Source organism: Palaemon carinicauda, chromosome 20 (genome assembly GCF_036898095.1).
Source record: "Palaemon carinicauda isolate YSFRI2023 chromosome 20, ASM3689809v2, whole genome shotgun sequence".
Lineage (NCBI taxonomy): Eukaryota > Metazoa > Arthropoda > Malacostraca > Decapoda > Palaemonidae > Palaemon > Palaemon carinicauda.
The window spans coordinates 22,748,652-22,774,104 of record NC_090744.1 but is presented as its reverse complement, the minus strand read 5'-3'; the positions used below and the strand labels follow the sequence as shown (position 1 = coordinate 22,774,104).

The window sequence follows — 25,453 nt, the reverse complement described above, 5'->3', positions numbered from 1 at the left end:
CGACGCCATAAAATGGCGGGTCCGGTCGAGGCACAGCTCTGCCACAAAACATCAAATATCTCGAAAAGTATAATTTACTTTACGGTCAGAGCTTAATTAAACAATACTGGAACCTTGTACTCAACTTTCCAGAAGAAGGCGAGGCCGAAGGTAGCGACATGACGAAGATGCAGGTTGATGAAAAGAGCTTAGGGAAAATCCGTCTAAGTAAGGCAAGCTACTAGCAGAAGGATGACGACGGACGTGACGTCATTTAGCAATGGCGCCCGTTTGTTTACGTCTCGAGTACCAAAAGTAGCCACGAACGAGATTAGCTGTGGAACGGCTCCCAGCTATTCTCCGCCCCTACACACCGAAGTGTTAACTCTGTTTAGGGTGTAGATAGCTATGTGGCGCGTTAATACATGCGTCCCCTGTTGATATACGATGTCTTAAAAGGGAAACCTTTAGGATACTCGCTCCAGAAGTTAGAATTCTGTGATAACCTGTGGTTAAATTCTCTGGGAATATCTAGTAGTTATATACCCAAGGAAGCTACCAAAAAGGAACCTTCCATCAGGACGCCATGGCTTGAGCCCAAAAATATGGCTCTTGTATTTAGCATGGAATTTAAATAAAAAATTATTGATAACCATTTCTCACCTCAATAAATAGAGAAGAGTACATATTTCATCTATCTAGACTATTATTTTATTAACTGATGGCTATGATTAAGGCACAAAATGATTAATTTCCTCATCAGACTTCATTGACCTAATATAGTTAGGACCACCATACTTAACTATGCTTTTAGATAGTGATATGACAGCATAGGTCATGTTAGGGTGAGGGTCATAATGGAGTAAATGCGCCCCCCCCCCCCGCCCCCTCACTAATTAAGGAGGAGGACCCAGGCTCAGAGGTTAGGTTTGGTAGTTGTGGTTAGGTTAGGACTCATACTTGGTTATGTTTCATTCTATATTTTCCCTCATCTGAAAACCCAGGTATAAATAAAATCATCAGACAGCAAGATTTTGTCCAGCAGATAAAGATCAGAATCAGTAGCTGAAAACAAGATAAGAGAACGATACTCGAAAAAAACATGGCAGAATTAAAAAATCTAAAATTTCTTCAGAAGAGAATGTTTGCCAAAAATTTCAAGACTCTCAATATACCTATTTTGGGTGCAATTGAAGAGGAAACAGTCAGTGTGTTTCTCAAAAATAAATTTGCAATCAAGAATTATGCCTAAAGAAACATTATCAATACTTTGAGGTTTGTTAGGGTTCAACTTCATGCTCCATAATTTGTACCAGGCACTAATTTTAGCTAGATCTCTATTAGGGGATTCAAGAACCCCAGACCTGCATTCAGGAGATTGAATTGATGAAGAGAATAGCCTCAGCTGCATAAGCAATGGTTTGTTTTTTAAGCCTGACCATACATCATGTGTATAAAGTGTAGTATGAAAAATAGTGGGCCAAGAACATTACCCTGAGGAACACCAGATATCACATTCCTATGCTCACTATATTGTCCACTAACAACAGCTCTTTGCAACCTATTACTCAAATATTTAATTATGATGATAGGAAAATACCCACTTACTCCTAACTGTCTGAGTTTGAAAACAAGGGCCTCATGATTAACACGGTCAAAGGAGACTTCATATGGATGCGATGTTGTAGACTGAATAATTTCTGTCAGCTTCCATTTGCAAGGGGAGTTACTGCATCTAGGGACAGTGTGCATATACTAATGCTGTCAACTTTTCATCTTCCTAGTGATATGTCTACGAGTCTCTTCTTCATGTAACTGTGGAATATTTCAACCATAAAAATCAGGAGTTGAACTGCGTTGTATGCGTTGCATCTGAAATAATTAAACAAAATATGACACACACATAATTCAAACATTTCATACACCACAATTGATACTTCTTCATTAACAGTTCCTTCAATGATCTTTTTTTCATAAAATGTGAATCAATTTATCTTAAATACTTTTTCAGGAAATCAATCATCGCATGTATGGTATGTGCATGATTTTACAGCAGTCATTTGACACCTATGGAGAAATATTTCACTTCTACAAAATGAATATTGAGAATGCTTACCTGTTAAGAACAACTAAATTAATAATGCACATGGTTGTGTCGCAAAAACAGTATATATGGTGACCCCGTAGCATTTAAGGTTAAAGGTGTCTGGTTTCAGTTCCAGTTCCATCAGAATAGACGCTCACCAGAACGTCAGTCGGGCAATCCCAACACCCCACTGTGGTGCTCTACCACAGCAGTGGCCTACCCAGTAAACAGCTCAAAAACACGGTCCCAGGCTGGGATCGATCTGCTGCGATGTGAATGCTAGGCAAATACGTTACCACTGTACTAGCTGGGAGGCTAGTATTGCACCTATTCTGAATGCAATGGCCCGCTCATCCCTCCTTTCCATTAGTGAGTCGAGATAGCTGAAAAGGGAAGGGAAAATATATCAATAGTTTGACATACTGAAATGCGTAAAGTAGGTGAGAATTGCATATACTACAGTAGTATTCACTACAGTAGTATTCTGAATTGATGACAGTGAGGTTAATATAACTATTATTACGATAATGATAATAATGGTGAAATTGACTTAATTGATTATAATCCTACACAACAAATATATAAGAAAAATATGCTTAATACAATTTTCATGTTCATTTGCTTTCTTCTCAGCAAGAACTCTTTTAGCAAATGAGGTAAACAGAATTTAACAGTAATGTACCCACTGAAGTTGATGTACATCTGTGAGAGAGGATTAGCTTCAAATTCTAGCCAAGCTTTGAGGAAACCATCCTTCGATAATGCATATGCAAGTGACCTCATGGTAGCCACCATCTCTTGGTGATCCTTCATTTTTGTAGCATGCTTGGAATCAAGTACTGTAGACATTCTCGCACTTGCTGAAGTGAAAAACATAAAAACTGGGCCATGAATGTTTTTAGTAACTCTTTCTCATAGAGCCATTTTTACACTATGTATTCTGTAATGAGAAGAAAAGCAGTTAATAGTTAAATATATATATATATATATATATATATATATATATATATATATATATATATATATATATATATACACACACACAAAATTTTAATAATTTTAATGCAGGGTTATAAACTGGAAAAATCATGCCCCTCAGCCATTTAATGTCTTCAGTAACAATCAAAGCTGTAAAAATATTACTACTTTTCTTCCTGGTACCTTATGCACTTGAAAAGAGGAGAATGTGGTAAAAATAAGCTAGACTATTCGGTGTACGTGTGACCAAAAGCAAAATGAGCCGTAACTAGAGAAAGGGATCCAATGTAGTATTGTCTGGCCAGTCAAAGGACCCAATAACTCTCTAGCGGCAATATCTCAACGGGTGGTTGGTGCCCAGGCCAATCTACTACCCAAGATGTGAAAATGTGCATACATACAGTTATTGCATACTAGGTCATTCTCGTTCATGAATAAAAGGTATAAACTCAATAATAAAAACAAATTACTCTCAGATTGCTACTGGTTGGTAATAAATATATTTGTCGCAAAAGCTATTGGGTCCAAACATATTAGACAAGTCCTACTTTAAAGATGACAGTCTTAGCACCATTTTCTATGAGAGAAATATACTACTGTAAATTGATGCCATCTCAAAATAATACCCACCCTTCAAATATGCACTACAATTGGATAAATTTAACCTTTTCATTCATTACAACTAACTGGCACTTTTTCATTCACTATTAATGATTTAATTCCGTCCTGTCTCTGATTCCCACCTGACTTGTTTTCTCAGATATATTAGAAAAAATATGAGAATTACAAACAATGAAATGGCAACACTGTCCTTGAGCTCCGAACGCCCGAGAAATAAGTCCAAGTTGTAAACAAACATTATAAAGTGATAAAATATTTGTATTTTGATAAGATATCTTCAAGGTATATGGATTAGTAGCAAAGAGGAAGCCTTAGAAACAACTTTGGTATAATTTAGGCTAAATACGGACAACTTAATATCAAGTTTTATGTTAACCTGTGCATATAATAATGGTCCAATCATAATATTTAGGCTATGACTAAACGAACTAGACTAAAGCGCTCACCAAGTTTCAAAGCATAATTTCTGCTTATTAGTGCTATACAGATGAATTAAGGATATGAGAAAATAGTAGTCAATGGAGAACAAATTACCCGGTCCAGCTGAAAATAGACCTAATCGTCATGTTATTTGGTAAGTTGAAGGGATTTAGGCTAGCCCAGGATAATGGGAGTGGCCGTATGCTTAATGCATGTTATAGTAATGAGGAACACCTCATTTGATTATTATTCAACCCTGTTACCAGTTAAAAATGATATTTTATGAACAATGTACCCTGCTGTATGTCAGTTTAGGCCAAGAAGGGGTATGCATAAATAAATTTGGGTAATTTGTAGGTGGTTGGGTCGCTGATTTTCCGTCTGCCATTATACTCGCCCACTTGGCTAATGTGCTTAGCACAACATGTACCGCTTGCCAGAACAGAGTTGCAATAAAATAATGTTTAACTGCAAGCATAGCGAGCCATTGCAGAGTAAAGACTAGGGAGCCTTTGTATATCAGTGGCCATATAAAATGGGAATTTTCTTCCCATTTTCTAGTCGTGGCTGCTGTACTACAATAACTGTGTCCGTTGTTCTGCAAAACCTCAACACAAGAAAATCATCTAACTTAAACTTCCCCACCTAACCTACAAGTTGTGTCCTTACCTAATGGGGGGGGGGGGGGTCCTACCGCTCCCTTGCCACCCCCCCCCCTTTAACTGCTGTATTCTTAGCTTACTGTGGAGTTGTGGCGCATGGCCGTCATCATACATACAGGTAGCCGCTATCATACATACAGCTCAAGACCAGTAAGTGATTAATTAGCTTTAGTTAATTAACCATTATACTCATAGATACAATAAAATATGGGTGACGATGGACATGGATAGGAAGGATTCTTGTTTTCTACGTGAGCACCAGGCCTGGTGACCTAACGTTCTACACGCGTACATAAATTTGATAAAATTAGGCTAGGAAGGAATTTGAGGTTTTATTACCTAATCAGGTGATGGCTTGTATTAATATTTTCAAATGTAAATTCTATGCTCCTTTTCAGAGTTCATGTTTTATAGATGGTGAAATGTAAGTTTTGTACAGGATATAGCTTAAAATATGGAATGTATTTTGATCTCAGCAAATTTTGACATTTTTTCTGCTGTAAATTAATTAATAATAATAATAATTTTATAAACAGCCATTATGTATCTGTAGCTCTGTTTTTCAAACAGAATATATGGAACAATACATAATCCATTTCTGTCATAATAGATTTTTAAGTCATCGCTACACTACGGTGTTTTAGAATATATTTCTTGACCGTAAATGTACTGTATAGTACTAAAATGTTTTAAGTAGCCATTATGTTTAAGTATTTCTGCACCCACATTTATGCATTAATATTAATAATTTCTATTTGGTTTTAGTTAAATATAAATTACATTTCCATGTCACATGTAAGTTTAACAATTGAGTTTATACAATACTGTACTATTTGGTAATAAGAATATATGGCTGGCAATATGAGTAATTGAAACAAGTACTGTATTATAGGTATGTAGAAAGCATTCCAGTTTATATATCATTTTCAAAATAATAGTTTCTGTTAAATGTCAATTAAAAAATATTGGGTTTTGTTGAATGATGACTGTAAAATAAAACTGGAATGAGGTTTCATGTATAAAAAGTTTGAGTGGTATATAAACTGGGCCACAGACCACGGTGGACATAATAAGTGAATTTGCCATAGGGTCAAAATTGTCCATGCTTGCTATTGGGGTGGGAATTGTGTTCAAAAGACATGATGTTGTTATTATCTGGAGACTTAGTTTGGCACAATGGTGAAGGTATAGACTAGTGATACTGTTTTTTCCTTGGGAGTTCAAGAATAAAAGTTTTAAACTGGTCAAGATCAATGCTGTAAGCAACTTCGTTTCATTAATGTTAAATTTTTATCCTGAAACTAGTGAGAAAATTATATCATAGTAGATAACTGACTATGGCATGTCTTAAACTGAAAAAAAATGATATTTTAATTATAAAATAAATTTTTGAATATACTTACCCGGTGAATATATATAGCTGCAACTCTGTTGCTCGACAGACAAAAAACTGTAAAAAAAAACTCGCCAGCGATCACTATACAGGTTGCGGGTGTGCCCATCAGCGCCAACTGTCGGCCAGATACCATACTCAATGTAAACAAAGACTCAATTTCTTCTCATCCCACTGCGTCTCTATTGGGGAGGAAGGGAGGGTCGTTTAATTTATATATTCACCGGGTAAGTATATTAAAAAATTTATTTTATAATTAAAATATTTTTAAATATTTAACTTAGCCGGTGAATATATATAGCTGATTCACACCCAGGGTGGTGGGTAGAGACCAGTTAAATATGTTTACATCTTATGAGCTAAGAGTTTTTATTTCATTTTAGAAGTTATCAAAATAACAAAAACAAAATAAATAGGTACCTGGTAAGGAAGTCGACTTAGACGATTACTCTGCCTTATAAATACGTCTTCCTTACGGAGCCTCGCGATCCTCTTAGGATGCTGACAGACCCCTAGGAGCTGAAGTATCAAGGGCTGCAACCCATACAACAGGACCTCATCAAACCCCTAATCTGGGCGCTCTCAAGAAATGACTTTGACCACCCGCCAAATCAGCCAGGATGCGAAAGGCTTCTTAGCCTTCCGGACAACCCATAAAAAACAACATTAAAAACATTTCAAGAGACAGATTAAAAGGATATGGAATTAGGGAATTGTAGTGGTTGAGCCCTCACCCACTACTGCACTCGCTGCTACGAATGGTCCCAGTGTGTAGCAGTTCTCGTAAAGAGACTGGACATCTTTCAAGTAAAATGACGCGAACACTGACTTGCTTCTCCAATAGGTTGCGTCCATTATACTTTGCAGAGATCTATTTTGCTTAAAGGCCACGGAAGTTGCTACAGCTCTAACTTCGTGCGTCTTCACCTTAAGCAAAGTTCGGTCTTCCTCACTCAGATGTGAATGAGCTTCTCGTATTAACAATCTGATAAAATATGACAAAGCATTCTTTGACATAGGCAAGGATGGTTTCTTAACTGAACACCATAAAGCTTCAGATTGGCCTCGTAAAGGTTTAGTACGCTTTAAATAGAACTTAAGAGCTCTAACAGGGCATAAGACTCTTTCTAGTTCATTGCCTACGATCTCCGATAAGCTGGGAATATCGAAAGATTTAGGCCAAGGCCGAGAAGGCAGCTCATTTTTGGCTAGAAAACCAAGTTGCAGCGAACAAGTGGCTTTTTCCGACGAAAATCCGATGTTCTTGCTGAAGGCATGAATCTCACTGACTCTTTTAGCCGAGGCTAAGCATACCAGGAAAAGAGTCTAAAGAGTGAGATCTTTCAGGGAGGCTGATTGAAACGGCTCAAACCTGTCTGACATGAGGAATCTTAGTACCACGTCTAAATTCCATCCAGGGGTAGCCAAACGACGCTCCTTGGTGGTCTCAAAAGACTTAAGGAGGTCTTGCAGATCTTTATTGTTGGAAAGATCTAAGCCTCTATGCCGGAAGACCGATGCCAACATGCTTCTGTAGCCCTTGATAGTGGGAGCTGAAAGGGATCGTCCTTTTCTCAGGTATAAGAGAAAATCAGCTATTTGAGCTACAGAGGTACTGGTCGAGGATACAGAAACTCACTTGCACCAGTCTCGGAAGACTTCCCACTTCGATTGGTAGACTCTAATGGTAGACGCTCTCCTTGCTCTAGCAATCGCACTGGCTGCCTCCTTCGAAAAGCCTCTAGCTCTCGAGAGTCTTTCGATAGTCTGAAGGCAGTCAGACGAAGAGCGTGGAGGCTTTGGTGTACCTTCTTTACGTGTGGCTGACGTAGAAGGTCTACCCTTAGAGGAAGACTTCTGGGAACGTCTACTAACCATCGAAGTACCTCGGTGAACCATTCTCTCGCGGGCCAGAGGGGAGCAACTAACGTCAACCTTGTCCCTTCGTGAGAGGCGAACTTCTGCAGTACCTTGTTGACAATCTTGAACGGTGGGAATGCGTAGAGATCCAGATGTGACCAATCTAGGAGGAAGGCATCTATATGTATTGCTGCTGGGTCCGGGACTGGGGAGCAATAGATTGGAAGCCTCTTGGTCAGCGAGGTTGCAAAGAGATCTATGGTTGGTTGACCCCAAGTGGCCCAAAGTCTCTTGCACACATCCTTGTGGAGGGTCCATTCGGTTGGAATTACTTGCCCTTTCCGACTGAGACCATCTGCTATGACGTTCAAGTCGCCTTGGATGAACCTCGTTACTAGGGAGATGTCTTGACCTTTTGACCAGATGAGCAGGTCCCTTGCGATCTCGTACAACGTCAGTGAGTGGGTACCTCCTTGTTTGGAGATGTACGCCAAGGCCGTGGTGTTGTCCGAGTTTACTTCCACCACTTTGCCTCGAAGGAGATACTCGAAGCTTTTCAAGGCCAGATGAACTGCCAACAGCTCCTTGCAGTTGATATGCATGCTCCTCTGACTCGAGTTCCACAGACCTGAGCATTCCCGACCGTCCAGCGTCGCGCCCCAGCCCAAGTCCGATGCGTCCGAGAAGAGAACGTGGTTGGGTATCTGAACAGCCAGGGGAAGACCCTCTCTTAGGTTGATATTGTCCTTCCACCAAGTCAGACAAGACTTTATCTTTCCGGAAATCGGGATCGAGACCGCTTCTAGCGTCTTGTCCTTTTTCCAGTGAAAAGCTAGATGGTATTGAAGAGGACGGAGGTGTAGTCTTCCTAGTGATACAAATTGTTCCAGGGATGATAGCGTCCCTACCAGACTCATCCACAGCCTGACTGAGCAGCGTTCCTTCTTCAGCATCTTCTGGATGGATAGCAGGGCTTGATCTATTCTGGGGGCCGACGGAAAAGCCCGAAAAGCTAGACTGTGAATCTCCATCCCTAAATACAGAATAGTTTGGGATGGGACCAGCTGCGACTTTTCCAAATTGACTAGGAGTCCCAATTCCTTGGTCAGATCTAGAGTCCACTTGAGATCCTTCAGACAGCGACGACTGGAAGAGGCTCTGAGAAGCCAGTCGTCCAAATAAAGGGAGGCTCGGATGTCCGATAAGTGGAGGAATTTGGCCACATTCCTCATCAGCCTCGTAAACACGAGAGGAGCTGTGCTTAGGCCAAAGCACAGGGCCCGAAACTGGTAGACCACATTTTCGAAGACGAATCTCAGAAAAGTTTGGGAGTCTGAGTGAATGGGGATGTGGAAGTAGGCGTCCCTTAGGTCTAGCGAGACCATCCAGTCTTCCCTTCTGACCGCTGCTAAGACTGACTTTGTGGTCTCCATGGAGAACTTCGTCTTTGTGACAAAGACATTCAGAGCACTGACGTCTAGCACCGGTCTCCAACCTCCTGTCTTCTTTGAAACTAGGAAGAGACGGTTGTAAAATCCCGGTGATCGAAGGTCCGAGACTTTGACCACCGCTCCCTTCTCTAGCAAAAGACACTTCCAGTTTCAGGGCTTGTCTCTTTTCTTCCTCTCTGTACCTGGGAGAGAGATCGATGGGGGACGTTGCTAGAGGGGGTTTGCGTACAAATGGGATTTTGTACCCCTCTCTGAGTAACTTCACAGATTGTGAATCTGCGCCTCTCTTCTCCCAGGCTTGCCAGAAGTTCTTGAGTCTGGCTCCCACTGCTGTCTGAAGTTGCGGGCAGTCAGACTCTGCCCTTGGAGGACTTGGGTCCTTTCCTCTTCCCTCGTTTCCCTTCGGCACGAGCACCTCCTCTGCTGGAGGCTCTGCCACGAAAGGGCGGAATAAAGCGAGACGCTGGAGTGTCTATCCTCGGTCTAGCAGACAATGTAGGCAAAGGGGGAGCTTTGCGAGCTGAGGACGCAACTAGATCGTGGGTGTCCTTCTGAACTAACGAAGCGGCAATTTCCTTTACCAAGACTTCAGGAAACAGGCACTTGGAAAGGGGAGCAAAGAGAAGTTCAGATCTCTGGCATGGCGTAACTCCAGCAGACAGGAACGAACAGAGAGACTCTCGCTTCTTCAGGACTCCGGACGTGAATGAGGCAGCTAGCTCATTGGACCCATCACGGACGGCCTTGTCCATGCAGGACATAATGAGCAAAGAAATATCCTTATCTGTCGAAGAGATTTTCCTGCTCAGGGCTCCTAAGCACCAGTCTAAAAAGTTAAAGACTTCGAAAGCCCTAAATATCCCTTTAAGAAGGTGGTCCAGGTCCGATGGTGACCAACAAATCTTCGAGCGTCTCATGGCAAGGCGGCGGGGAGAGTCTACAAGACTTGAGAAGTCGCCCTGGGCAGAGGCAGGAACTCCCAAGCCGAGAACTTCTCCCGTGGCATACCAGACGCTCGATCTAGAAGAGAGTTTAGATGGGGGAAAGGCAAATGCTGTCTTCCCTAAACTCTTCTTAGACTCTAGCCAGTCTCCTAACAGCCGCAAAGCTCTCTTGGATGAGCGTGAGAGAACGAGTTTAGTAAAGGCAGGTGCGGTAGAAGGCGTGCCTAATACAAACTCTGACGGCAGAGAACGAGGAGCCACAGAAATAAAATGGTCAGGAAACAACTCCTTGAATACAGCCATGACTTTTCTAAAGTCCAATGATGGTTGAGTTGCCTTAGGCTCGTCCAGTTCTGACGGTTGATCGTCTTGTTGTTCAGCAACATCCTCATCAGATAGTTCCTCATCCGAAAACTGATGAGGAAACGGCAACGGAGTGGGCAACGTCTGGATCGCTGAGTCCGGTCGCACTGGTGCATGCGTGACGGAGCCGGACGCAACGTCATGGAACTGCTGCACAGTCTGTGAACTGTCAACAACCATGGGTGCGCGAGGACGCACAGCGTCCACCCGAGACTGTCTAGACCGTCTGGGTTGTGCAGTCAACACCATAACGGGTTGCGGAGGTTGACGCACCGCGTCAAAACAAGTCACCTCTGATGGTTGTTGAACGTCCTGAACGTCAACAACCACCTCCGAGCGTTGCTTAACGTCAACGTGCGGCTGGCAACCCCCACTGGGTCGCATCGGTGGAGGAACCACCTCAACTGGTAGACGCGAGAAGGTTACCTCAGCGTCAACAGGACGCACAACCGATCGCTTGGAAGGTTGTTGGCCAGAAGGTTCAGCAGCAACCTTCTCCGCATTAAAGTCCTCCATCAAGGACGCAAGCTTGGACTGCATGTCTTGCAGCAAAGCCCATTTAGGGTCTACGGGAGCAGGTGCGGCAACAGACGGGGTTAGCGACTGAGGCGGTACCGCTTTGCCTCTCTTAGGCGGTGAGCAGTCATCAGATGACGGCAACGAGTCCGAACTGACCCAGTGGCTACAACCGGGACGTTGGACTTGTCCTGAAGGGACCGACTTACGTTTTAAAGGTCGTGAGACCTTGGTCCAAAGTTTCTTACGAGAAACACCTTCAGACGACGAGGTAAAAACGGGCTCTCTCGTCTTACGTAGGTAGGGGCCATCTTGGGGAGATACGCCTGATACCAAGGAGGGAACGTCTGTTCGCTGATCAAGGCCTCTCGAACCCATGCGTCGTACGACATTGCTTCTCCCCTGGGCTTGGGAGCTTGCAAGAGGTCCCGGACTAGGAGGACGACAGGCACGAACAGACGAACCCTCAAGCGCAACACTGTTCACAACACTTTCACTAGGCACTTTATCACTTCCCGCGGCACTTTGGCACTTTAGCTCCTTAACATCTGCCATGAGTTGATTGCGGTCACTAGCAAGGGACTCAACTCTCTCCCCCAAGGCATGGATAGCACGCATCATGTTAGCCATCGATGGTTCCTGAGTGCTAGGAGGGGGGTTAGGAACAACCACTACAGGGGAAGGAATAGGTTGAGGGGCATGAGGAGAGGAAAAATCTATCGACCTAGAAGAACTTCTCCTTACTCTATCTCTCTCTAGCCTGCGTGTGTACTTCTCAAATTCGATAAAATCGAATTCCGAAAGGCCCACGCATTCCTCACACCGATCTTCCAATTGACAGGTTTTACCCCGACAATTGGAACAAACAGTGTGAGGGTCGAGAGAAGCCTTTGGAAGACGCCTAGAACAGTCCCTAGCATTGCATTTTCTAAACTTGGGAACTTGTGAAAGGTCAGCCATTTTGAATTGGTCAAGGGAAAATTCCAAAAAACGATCTAAGTCATCAACAATGAATCCGATACAAAAAAGAGTTCAAGGATTTATTTGAAGAAAAACCCTGCACAGCGAAAGCTCAAAACCAAAATAAAGTACTTCACCAAAGATGATGGGAAAAACTCCAGGTTTCAACAGCGAGTAAAGTACGTCTTGTCGACACGTCGACAGAGAAGAAATTGAGTCTTTGTTTACATTGAGTATGGTATCTGGCCGACAGTTCGCGCTGATGGGCACACCCGCAACCTGTATAGTGATCGCTGGCGAGTTTTTTTTTACAGTTTTTTGTCTGTCGAGCAACAGTTGCAGCTATATATATTCACCGGCTAAGTTAAATATTTAAAATATGGTAATTTAAGTTTAACATTATTTGCAAACTGGATAAATTTTTTATTTTATACAAAAAATATTATTTTCTTACAAATATATTGTAATTCCCTCAGCCTTTCATTACCTGTATTAATTCATTCACTGTTTACAGCATGGTGTCTGACTTCTTCTACCCAAATGTTGGTGGGGTGGAAGAACACATTTTCCAGTTATCACAGTGCCTCTTGGGTCGTGGGCATAAGGTCATTGTTATGACACATGTCTATGGAGATCGTCGGGGAATTCGTTACATGACGAATGGGCTTAAGGTGAGGTTCACTTTGGGTAATACATTACATTATGTTTTTGCTGCTTTTTTTTCTTTTTTTTAATGGAGTGACCTATTGGATGAGTTTGATGTGGATTCTATATGTAGTATATATTACTGTTATATCTTTAGTATAATAATTACAGAATCAATAGCTGTGAAAAAGGTAATATTATATTTGTAATCTATTACTTTTTATTAGCATAATGTCTGAAAATTCTTTTTGTTTTTTTAGCATAATGTCTGAAAATTAAGGAAGATATATTTTTTTTCAAATTAGAAATATAAATTCTAAGTGATGAAGACTTGGCTACTTTTACATAAAGAAACAGATGAAAATGAAGTGTGGGATATGATTTACACCAGATTATAAAATAACTACTAAGTGTGGCTGTAGTCACATTCATAGCATAAATTGAAAGATAGCTATATGGTAAGCACATTATTACGGTACCTGGAAATCATTCATGTTATTTGAATCCAAAATTCTTACAACGAGGACTTACAATTCTTCATAATATTAGCCCATTTATTAATTTTCTAAAGATTTATACATTTCTGAGTTCCTGAGTTATAATTATAGATTGAAAATGTATATATTTTTTTTTTTTCACAGGTATATTATCTACCCATACAACCTTTTTATAGCCAGTCAGTGCTTCCAACTTTCATAACATCCATTCCTCTCTTACGAAACATACTTCTTCGTGAAAGAGTCACCATTGTTCACGGCCACTCGGCCTTCTCTACAATGGCACATGAAGCCATGAACCTGGCAAGAGCTATGGGGTTAAAAGTAAGTTACTAAGTCATATTTATGTTGTTTAAACATAATTTTTTTATACAGTAGTCCATACGGTGTTTATGCATAAATTTGTAATGTGAAAATGTATTACAGTACCTAATTTTTCACTTGTAAGGCAAGATACTGCAGTTACAGGATCAAGTAAATATGAATTGATGGGTATGATATAAAATCAAAATTTTATTATTAAAATATTTAGATTTTCACATTACTCTTTTTTTTTACAGAGCGTCTTTACAGATCACTCGCTGTTTGGCTTTGCAGATATGTCTGCTATTGTGACAAACAATTTCTTAGCTCTTTCTTTAGCTGATGTTAACCACTGCATCTGCGTTTCATATGTAGGGTAAGTATGCTTAGATGAATTAATGTATTAGCATTATCTATAGCTTAGATAGAGTAGGGCTACTGTACACTACCTAAATGTATAAATGTCCAAATGTGAAAAGTGTTCACTATTCTTCATTGTATCCAATGTATTTTATGTTTCGTGGGTACCATCACTGGTGTTTAATATATTGGGTAATTTGGTTGTAATATTTGCAACTTCTCTTGCTTCAATTTCACTTTTAGATTAATATAAATCCCTTATGGTAGTCATAAGGGAATGAAGATATGTGGTTAAAGGATACAGAAAAATAAAAAAATGTGGGATAAAGAAGGAATGATTACACTCTTTAACTAATAGAGTTGATGTGGATACATATAAGGTACATTACAAAATATTTATTGGGTAAATATTGAGAGATTCTTTGAGAAACAGTTTATCAGAAAAAATACAATAGCTAAAGTGACAGGAAAAGGGTTTGTAGGGAGGCCTTGGACATTATAGGAAAGAGAGATACTTGAAGTGCAAGACTTGATGGAAGTTCAGGAAAATGGAGAACTATACAGAGTAATGAATGTTTCATCTCCTTTTTCCTCAGATTTAAAATGAGGTAGTTTTAAAATGGTGTACTGTATATATAATATAAATCAGAAGATTTTTCAAGGAATGCTAAGTTGAACTTAGAATTTTTTGAAATATCTTTTGTCTCTAATATGGCATTTCTGAGTTGTGCAAGAACTGTATTAGGACAATTTATCAATATTTTTAAGGAGAGTTTTACGTGAATTATTGTCATTAAGGAGCGTGACTCACGACTTCTGACTTGGAATTCTGGAAATTAAGATTATTACATTTTTGGGTAGGAGAACATCTCTATCTCATGTTTCAAATAGGTTTTTTAATGAAAATGATTGGTTGGATTGCTAAAAAGTATTTTTTTTTATATATTTATGGTAGCTTTTCAGTTTCCGTAAGCAAACCTTTTTCTGACCTGGGTACTGAACTCGGTTGAGTCCCTTGTTAGGCTGGGAGGAACGTAGAGAGTAGAGGTCCCCTTTTTTGTTTTTGTTTCATTTGTTGATGTCAACTACCCCCCAAAATTGGGGGAAGTGCCTTGGTATATATATGTATGTATATACAGTAATTCCACCATTTTCTATAATTTCCTGAGAAATAGATTATCTGTTTTCTCATATATCACATTGTATTTGTTAAAAAAAAATGATTTCTGCTTGTATGCTCCTCTTATTCCTTTTTCTGCTCTTTTACATATTTACAATTTTGTGTTATGATTATGCTGAAAGATGCATAAAGTGTCAGAGATGATAACTGAATTGGTTAAAAGTGTAAAATTTGCCTAGAAAAGTACATATGAGAATATACTGTAGTCCATTTCTTTTAGCGATGCATATTTGCACCGACTCACGGCGGTCCCCTTTTAGCTCGGAAAAGTTTCGTGATCGCTGATTGGTCAGAATTATCTTGTCCAACCAATCAGCGATCCGGAAACTTTTCCGAGCTAAAAGGGCACCCCTGCGAGTCGATGCAAATATGCCTTGCTAAAAGAAATGGACTATAGTTTAGCCAGTCTTGCTCATTCGGTATATGTAGCGTATAGCCTATATGTGTGTTTGGGAGTGATACTTTTAGATTTGAGGGAAGGGGCTCGCCCAATATTCGACTTAAAAACGCAAATCCAACTGAAAATAACAAAGATAAGATAAATAAATACTTTAAAAAAGGGATTTTGACCAAGGAAAAATCTATTTCTGGGCTCAACCTGTGTCGCTCCGTGAAATGCTTCTTAAAGCACCATTTCAAAGGTATAAATACTGCTAAATATACCAGAGAAAAAAGTTGCATGTAATGCTAGGAATATATCCAGCTCGCTCACCCCTAAAGGGTGTCGGTATTAAAACTGGGGCGAGTAAAATCAGTATTATATCATTTAATACATTAGGCAAAACGATAATTGTAATAACCTGATATCTATTTCATAAGAAACCCGACTATTTTTTACATTTGTAGCTGGAAATCATAGGCATGGGGTTTAGGTTAGGCCTACCCTAGGCCAAAATTTTACAAAATCCAACCTACAAAGGGCTTCTTGGAACCAATTAAGTTTGTAAGTTGACGACCATCTGTATAGGTTAGATATTGCCTTCATAAGAGAGGCCAACAAAAATGCTCAATAATTCCTTATTCTACAAGTGCTTGTATTGGTTCTAAAGTGTAAGGTCTTTTTCAGGAAGGAAAACACAGTATTGAGAGCAAATGTTGACCAAGACAAAGTATCCGTCATACCAAATGCTTTAGATACAGAGGTTTTCAAGCCAGACTTATCAAAAAGACCCAAAGATAAAAGTAAGTTGCTCATCTTTAATTTATTGACTTCCACCATTTTGTATAAAGATTTAAGATTCAATTTTTTAGCTCTTATTATTATTTTAGGTTACACTGAACTTTATTTCCAGTGACAATGTGCTGTATTTCTAAGAAATACTGTACCGTGTTTATTTTTCACTGATTTAAAACAAGATTTAGAACTACAGTACAGTACTGTACTATATATGCAATGTTGCTAAGCTTCCTAGTAATGGTTAAAATTTCTTTTCAGTTAATGTTATTGTAATGTCTCGATTGCAGTACAGGAAAGGAGTTGATTTACAACCAGCTATAATTAAACATATTTGTGCTCAGTATCCTCAGGTGAGTTTGTGAATGTCAAACACATTCGGTGCCAATGTGTGGTTAAAATTTTCTTAATCCTTCACTGTATTTTTCCAAGAAAAATACCTTCATGAAACTTTAAAGCAGTGGAAGCTAAAGGCTTCAGAAGTCTGAGGATTAATTAAAAAGAATTTTTGCAAATAGTAATGTATGTGTGACACAGAAACTGAAATTGGATGCAATTAAGTTAGGAATGGAGGCTGATTACTGTTTATCAGCACAGTAATTTAAAGTTAAATTTTCTAATTCCCGATTACTGCTTATCTGTAATAAGCAGTTGATTTTTTTACACTAGTTAATTATATCTCTGCTATTTGAATTTTATTATAGAGTCTTAAGAGTTTGTAAGATTTTCATTTTTTTATTTGTAACTAAGTTTCTTCAGCTTTCATTCATCTTTTACTCTATTAATTAACTTAAAAAAAATGCATATGTATTTTTAATTGTAATATACATTTTTGTATAATTTTAATAAGTAGGTTTAAAAACTGATATATTAGGTAATGTTCACCTTTTACTTTCCATCTGTATTACGATATTATATTTCAGTTTCAGTTTTCCTTGGTTCTAACAGAAAATGGACAGAATTTTAGAGTCAATTCCGTTATTTCATATTAACTTTCGGCTAGTTTTCAAAATATCAGTCTAAATTTTAGTTCATTAGCTTTATCTGTTATAGAAATTGTTATATCTAATCATTATATTATGGAGTATTGGTTTACTGTTTGCTTTTAACATTTGGATGGGGGTCATCCGTCACTCTCTTCATCAATGAATGTTGAAAGAATTAAAGGTTCTTGACAGTTTCTGTTGGTTTCACGACTGAATAGGTTTCTGTCTTTTACTTTTTACTCATTTCCTTAGGCTTCTCTTCCTCCTTCTACTTTTCCTTGCTTCAGTTTTAAACTCACATTTGAGAACAAATTCTTATGGCAAGAACGATAAGACTATGAATTAATGACTTGGTCTTGGTAGATTGTTTGTAGTGAAAATAATAAATATAATAATTAAAATAATAATAGTAAATGAGAATATTATGATGGAGATCCGTTCCTAAAACGTTTTGTAACTCAAGCTTTTATGCTACTCTCAACACACCTAATTATGTACATATCAAAGTCACACGCCTATTCAGTAGTAAATTCATAATTTGGGCCATAAAAAACACTTTATGACATGAAAACAACTATGACTAAATAAATATGGAGGACAAGTACAGCATAAGATATGATAAAAAAAATACAGTTCCTTAACCTTTACTCCTGGGGTTGGCTTACACACTGGAAGGGGCCATTGCAAGGGATAAAGAGACAGACTTAAAGAGAAGAGGAAGATGGAGAAGGCATGAGAATCGCCAGAAGGTGATGGAGATACAGGGGTAATGCAAGTCACAAATGACTGCAAGTGCTGGAGAGGCTGCAGGAAGGTTAAGAAGCAGCTTGAGATACAGGGTATAGGATCTGTTACAGGCCTCTCTACCTTCTTGTAACATACCAGACAATTCATGACCCTTCAGAAGACATTACTGTGCTTGGCAGTGTTGGGGTCCTAAGCTTCAAATTTGCTAACCTCTCTTCTATCGGTCCAAAATCTTCTGCTATTCCCTTATTGTAAATATCCTGTGCTTTGGGGTATGTAGTACCCTGTCCTTCTCATTTTATTTTTCAAGTTATTTGTTTCTCAATCTGAATGCGGTCCTTAGCAGATAACTCCTCTCAATGAGATGTCAGCAGCTCTGTGATATCATCAGTTTCCACCTCCAAATTAAGCTTCTTACCTCTTGGTGACAAAGTCATCGAAAACATTGAAACTGGGAACAGTTTTTTTCCCACACACCATTCAGGTTTGTTTGCTGCACTTCATCCCAAGAATAAAAAATGTTCTTCATAGCTGAAAAGAAATTTTTCAATATTAAACTTAGCCGGTGATTATATAAGCTGCAACTCTGTTGCTCGACAGAAAACTCTACGTTCAAAATACGCCAGCGATCGCTATGCAGGTAGGGGGTGTACATCAACAGCGCCATCTGTCGAGCAGGTACTCAGTACTCAATGTAAACACAGAACCAATTTTCTCTCTGTCGGGCTACCGGCAAGGCCTACTAATTCGCTGTTACTAACTGGATTTGTTTTCACAACTATTTGGTGAAGTACACTATTCTAGTTTTGAGCTTTCGCTATGCAGGTGTTTTATCTTCATCTCAAAACTTGAACTCGTTTTGGATAGATTTAATTATGGTGACAAAGAGAGTATGGACTCTCTTTCACTTTTAAATGGCCGACCCTTCCCTTAGACGGAAGTGTGTTTAGGTTTTTAGTAATTTTGCTTAACACGTTATAGATCTATATATTTTATATCTTTCCGCCTTTATTAGGCCTCTTCGATTAACTTTCCATTTATTATAAACATATAAAATAAATTTTTATGTTTTGTTTATATGCGACCTTTCCTGATAGTAGGCGGTCCTAACTTGGAACCGAAGTTAATCAACGTTGAGCCCGTTATATCGTATTTAGCCTTTAAAGAATTTAAAACTTTTTAAATTTAATGTTTTATGAAAGAATTTCTTTGATAGTCTTCGTACTGTTTTCAAATATGAACTATGTTTAGTTTTTTAGACTACGCAGTTGTTGACGTTCAGGACGTTCAACATGCGCTCTATCGTTACGATAGAGAGAGAGTGTATCACGGTTTCACTTTGCAGTAAGAGTAAATCGATTCTGACGTTTTGTTCTTTCTTTCTTAGCTTAAATGTTTTAAATTCTAAATTAAAGGAACTTTTTATTTGGAAAACCTTTCAGTTTTTTCCTTTAGTCAAATAACATGTTTTTTTTTTGACGATATATAATTGGGCTCTTCTCTTAGGTGCGAAATCAAGAGAGAAAGAGAGAGAGAGATAGAGACAGAGGGAGAGAGAGGAGAGAAAACGTTCCGTTCAAGCGGGTAACGTTGTTCTCGTGTTACTCTCGTCCCTAGTCGCTGTACGGGGAAGAAGGTAAAACGTTTCTAGGGTTTTATTCTTGTCCCCAGGCTATGTGCGGTGAGAGATTGTAAACGTAGTTTATTTGAACTAGTGTTTAGTCTCTTTCCCAGCCACTGAATTTTTTATCTTTATATATGTTTTCTGTTTTTTGCTAGTATTAATGAGCTGCTTTATACGACTGATTTCGCAATTACTACCTTTTAATGAAGGGTAGAATTGCGTGTTTCAGGTAGAAATCAGTAAAAGTTTCGATTTCAGTGAAATAAGTGCAAAACAGAAAATCGATAAAGTGATATGCGCAAAGTGTTACAGTGTTGCGTCCGAGGGTTCGTCTGTTCGTGCCTGTCGTTCACCTAGTCCGGGACCTCTTGCAAGCTCCCAAGCCCAGGGGAGAAGTAATGTCGAACGACTTATGGGTTCGAGAGGCCTTGATCAACGAACAGACGTTTTTTCCCTCCGTGGTTTCGGGCGTATCTACCCAAGATCGCCCCACCCACACAAAGACGAGAGAGCCCATTTATTTCTCGTCTGCGGAAGAGGTTTCTCGTAAGAAACCATGGACCAAGGTCTCGCGGCTTTTTAAGCGCAAGTCGGTCCATTCCGCGCAAGTCCAACGGCCCAGTTGTAGCCACTGGGTCAGTTCGGACTCGCTGCAGTCTTCCGACGACTGCTCACCTCCTAAGAGAGGCAAAGCGGTACCGCATCAGGCAGTCACACCGTCTGTTGCCGCACCTGCTCCTGTAGACCCTAAGTGGTCTTTGCTGCAGACCATGCAGTCTCAGTTAACGTCATTGATGCGGGACTTTCGTGCGGAGAAGGTTGACACTGCACCAACCTCTAGCCTACAACCAACCACGGTTGTGCGTCCTGTGGACGCTGAGGCGACCTTCTGCCGCACTCCAGCTGAGAGAGTCCCGCCACCCATGCGTTCCAGTGTACCCTGCCAGCCGCATGTTGACGTTCAGTAACGCACGGAACCTTCCGTTGACGTTCGAGAGGTACAACAACAGTCTAAGTTGTTTTGTTTTGACGCGGTGCGTCAACCTCCGTATTCTAGAGTTGTTTTGACTGCTCAGTCTAGACAGTCAAAGCAGTCTCGAGTGGACACTGTATGTCCTCTCGCACCTGTTGTGGTGGACAGTTCAGTTGTTGACAGTTCACAGACTGTCAAGCAGTTACATGACGTTGCCTTCTGGTCTGCTACTAATGCACCAGTGAGAGACTCACTGAGGTAACCTAGCTGTTATCGGACAAGGTTCCTGTAGATGAGGAAGTTGCTGTTCTCCCTCCTACTGATATTCCCTTGAGGACTCTGTCATTTGGAGAGGAGCCTTAAGCTGCTTAGCCTCCTATGGACTTTAATTAAATCATGATGATTTTTTAAGGATCTTCGTCCGGATCTTGTAACTGCTGCTCCTCGTTCGCCTAAACGTCAGAACTTACACTAGGCCTAGCTACTTCGAAGCCGTTGTTTTTAAGCTAGTGCTCTCTCGCTCTCCTAGAGAGCGTTACGTTGGCTAGGCGACTGGTTTTTGCACCAGGAGGAGTTTTAGGGATACAGCCTTTGATTTCCCTACTTTTAAACTGGCTTATAGAGCGAGAGTCTGATAGGACACGAGAGAAGTTCTCGGCTTGGGAGTTCATGCCTCTGCCCAGATAGACTTCTCAATTCTGGTAGACTCGCCCTGGCGCCTAGCCAGGAGACGTTCCAAGTTGTTTACAGGTCAACTTCTCAACTTTTGTCGAGCCTTTGAAGTTTTGCTGTACTATTATGTCACACATAACAAGGCTTTCAGGGATGGTAAATGGTTCCGCCTCAGTCGCTAACCCCGTCTGTTGCCACACCTGCTCCCGTAGACCCTAAATGAGCTTTGCTGCAAGACATGCAGTCCAAGCTTGCGTCCTTGATAGAGGACTTAAATGTGGAGAAGAACCTTCTGGCCAACAACCTTCCAACCGGTCGGTTTTGCGCCCTGTTGACGCTGAGGTAACCTACTCGCGTCTGCCAGTTGAGGTGGTTCCTCCTTCTGGCCAACAACCTTCCAACCGGTCGGTTGTGCGCCCTGTTGACGCTGAGGTAACCTACTCGCGTCTGCCAGTTGAGGTGGTTCCTCCACCGATGCGACCCAGTGTGGGTTGCCAGTCGCACGTTGACGTTAAGCGACGCTCGGAGGTGGTTGTTGACGTTCAGGACGTTCAACAACCAGCAGAGGTGACTTGTTGTGACGCAGTGCGTCAACCTCAGCAACCCGGTAGGGTGTTGACTGCACAACCCAGACAGTCTAGACAGTTTCGGGTTGACGCTGTACTTCCTCGCGCACCCATGGTTGTTGACAGTTCACAGACTGTGCAGCAGTTCCATAATATTGCGTCCGGCTCCGTCACGCATCCACCAGTGCGACCGGATTCAGCGAGTCAGACGTTGCCCACTCCGTTGCCGTTTCCTCATCAGTTTCGGATGAGGAACCCTCTGATGAGGACGTTGCTGAACAAGACGATCAGCCCCCAGCCCTGCTATCCATCCAGAAGATGCTGAAGAAGGAACGCTGCCCAGTCAGGCTGTGGATGAGTCTGGTAGGGACACTGTCATCCGTGGATCAATTTGTGTCACTAGGAAGACTACACCTCCGTCCTCTTCTATACCATCTAGCTTTTCACTGGAAAAAGGACAAGACGCTAGAAGCGGTCTCGATCCCGGTTTCCGGAAAGATAAAGTCTTGTCTGACTTGGTGAAAGGACTATATCAACCTTAGAGAGGGTCTTCCCCTGACTGTTCAGACTCCCAACCACGTTCTCTTCTCGGACGCATCGGACGTAGGCTGGGGTGCGACATTAGACGGTCGGGAATGCTCGGGATTATGGAACTCGAGTCAAAGGACAATGCATTTCAACTGCAAGGAGCTACTGGCAGTACATCTGACCTGGAAAAGCTTCAGGTCTCTCCTTCAAGGCAAAGTGGTGGAGGTGAACTCGGACAACACCACGGCTTTGGCGTACATCTCCAAGCAAGGAGGGACCTACTCTCTGACATTGTACGAGATCGCAAGGGACCTCCTCACCTGGTCAAAAGGTCTAGACATATCACTAGTAACGAGGTTCATCCAAGGCAACTTGAATGTCATGGCAGATTGTCTCAGTCGGAAGGGACAAATAATTCCAACAGAATGGACCCTCCACAAGGATGTATGCAAGAGACTTTGGGCCACCTGGGGCCAGCCAACCATAGATCTCTTCGCAACCTCGATGACCAAGAGGCTCCCAATATTTTGCTCACCAATCCCGGACCCAGCAGCAGTTCATATAGATGCCTTTCTACTAGATTGGTCACATCTAGATCTATATGCATTCCCTCCGTTCAAGATTGTCAACAAGGTACTGCAGAAGTTCGCCTCTCACGAAGGGACAAGGTTGACGCTAGTTGCTTCCCTCTGGCCCGCGAGAGAATGGTTCACCGAGGTACTTCGATGGCTAGTAGACGTTCCCAGAACACTTCCCCTAAGGGTGGACCTTCTACGTCAGCCACGCGTAAAGAAGGTACACCAAGGCCTCCACGCTCTTCGTCTGACTGCCTTCAGACTATCGAAAGACTCTCGAGAGCTAGAGGCTTTTCGAAGGAGGCAGCCAGAGCGATTGCTAGAGCAAGGAGAACATCCACCCTTAGAGTCTACCAATCGAAGTGGGAAATCTTCCGAACTGGTGCAAGTCAGTATCCGTATCCTCGACCAGTACCTCTGTAACTCAAATAGCTGACTTCCTCTTATATCTGAGGAAAGAACGATCTCTTTCAGTTCCCACTATCAAGGGTTACAGAAGCATGTTGGCATCAGTCTTCCGTCACAGAGGCTTAGATCTTTCCAACAATAAAGATCTACAGGACCTCCTTAAGTCTTTTGAGACCACGAAGGAGCGTCGTTTGGTTACACCTGTTTGGAATTTAGACGTGGTACTAAGATTCTTTATGTCAGACAGGTTCGAACCGCTACAATCAGCCTCCCTGAAAGATCTCACCTTAAAGACTCTTTTCCTGGTATGCTTAGCCACAGCTAAAAGAGTCAGTGAGATTCATGCCTTCAGCAAGAACATCGGATTCTCATCCGAAACGGCTACATGTTCTACAACTTGGTTTTCTAGCCAAAAACGAGCTGCCTTCTCGGCCTTGGCCAATATCGTTCGATATTCCAAACTTATCGTATGGTTAGAAATGAACTAGAAAGAGTATTATGTCCTGTAAGAGCTCTTAAGTTCTATTTAAAACGAACTAAACCTTTACGAGGCCCGTCTGAAGCTTTATGGTGTTCAGTTAAGAAACCATCTTTGCCTTTGTCAAAGAATGCTTTATCCTATTTTATCAGACTGTTAATACGAGAAGCTCATTCCCATCTAAATGAGGAAGACCAAGCTTTGCTGAAGGTAAGGACACACGAAGTTAGAGCTGTCGCAACTTCCGTGGCCTTTAAACAAAATAGATCTCTGCAAAGTATAATCGACGCAACCTATTGGAAAAGCAAGTCAGTATTCGCGTCTTTTTATCTTAAGAATGTCCAGTCTCTTTACGAGAACTGCTACACCCTGGGACCATTCGTAGCAACGAGTGCAGTAGTGGGTGAGGGCTCAACCACTACAATTCCCTAATTCCATAACCTTTTTAATCTTTCTCTTGAAATGTTTTATTGTTTTTTGGGTTGTCCGGAAGGCTAAGAAGCCTTTCGCATCCTACTTGATTTGGCGGGTGGTCAAAGTCATTTCTTGAGAAGCGCCTAGATTAGAGGTTTTGATGAGGTCCTGTTGTATGGGTTGCAACCCTTGATACTTCAGATCCTAGGGGTCGCTCAGCATCCTAAGAGGATCGCGAGGCTCCGTAAGGAAGACGTACTTAAAAAGGCAGAGTAATTGTTCAAGTCGACTTCCTTACCAGGTACTTATTTATTTTATGTTTGTTATTTTGAATAACTGCTAAAATGAAATACAAAATACTTAGCTCATAATAATGTAAACAAGTAATGCTGGTCTCTACCCACCCCCCTGGGTGTGAATCAGCTTATATAATCACCGGCTAAGTTTAATATTGAAAAATGTTATTTTTATTAATAAAATAAATTTTTGAATATACTTACCCGGTGATTATATATTAAAGGACCCTCCCTTCCTCCCCAATAGAGACCCAGTGGACCGAGGAGAAAATTGGTTCTGTGTTTACATTGAGTACTGAGTACCTGCTCGACAGATGGCGCTGTTGATGTACACCCCCTACCTGCATAGCGATCGCTGGCGTATTTTGAACGTAGAGTTTTCTGTCGAGCAACAGAGTTGCAGCTTATATAATCACCGGGTAAGTATATTCAAAAATTTATTTTATTAATAAAAATAACATATTATATGATTTACTAAATCCTTGAAAATCAAGCTTCTTCTTCTTTGCTGCACTTAAAGCCAAAGCAAATGTCCTTCAAAGGTAGTACGCTTTGAAAGAGGCAATGGCAACTTGGTCCGTAGGGTGTAAAAGGGCTGCGGTAATTGGTGAAAGGTAAACTACCTTAATATTTAGATGAAAGTCATCCAAGTAGGGAGGGGAAGTTGGAACAAGGGCAATTGTCGAATGCTTTAAAGGGAAAACCTTTTCTGGCACAAAAGATTTGGTAAACAAGTCCTCAAAAACCTAAAGTGTCACTCAGGCCTTTCTGTTGGATATCCAGATAATGGCAGT

General features: G+C 40.9%; 1 protein-coding gene and 1 long non-coding RNA gene across 2 annotated transcripts in view; one reads left to right on the top strand and one right to left on the bottom strand.

Moving 5' to 3' along the window:
• Positions 1-2,168: 2,168 nt before the first annotated feature.
• The window catches only part of LOC137659464 (uncharacterized), a 97,130-nt gene continuing 73,845 nt past the window's right edge, over positions 2,169-25,453 (bottom strand). The window contains exons 3-4 of the long non-coding RNA XR_011047548.1: positions 2,752-3,005; positions 2,169-2,448 (exon numbers count right to left, since the gene is read on the bottom strand). This is a non-coding gene — a long non-coding RNA (uncharacterized lncRNA). The remainder of the gene's footprint in view (positions 2,449-2,751; positions 3,006-25,453) is intronic.
• PIG-A (phosphatidylinositol glycan anchor biosynthesis class A) overlaps positions 3,862-25,453 on the top strand; it is a 57,560-nt gene continuing 35,968 nt past the window's right edge. The window contains exons 1-6 of the mRNA XM_068394914.1: positions 3,862-4,238; positions 12,748-12,904; positions 13,520-13,699; positions 13,936-14,054; positions 16,285-16,400; positions 16,654-16,745. Of these exons, the coding sequence (XP_068251015.1) occupies positions 4,183-4,238; positions 12,748-12,904; positions 13,520-13,699; positions 13,936-14,054; positions 16,285-16,400; positions 16,654-16,745 (720 nt within the window). The 5' untranslated portion in view covers positions 3,862-4,182. The remainder of the gene's footprint in view (positions 4,239-12,747; positions 12,905-13,519; positions 13,700-13,935; positions 14,055-16,284; positions 16,401-16,653; positions 16,746-25,453) is intronic.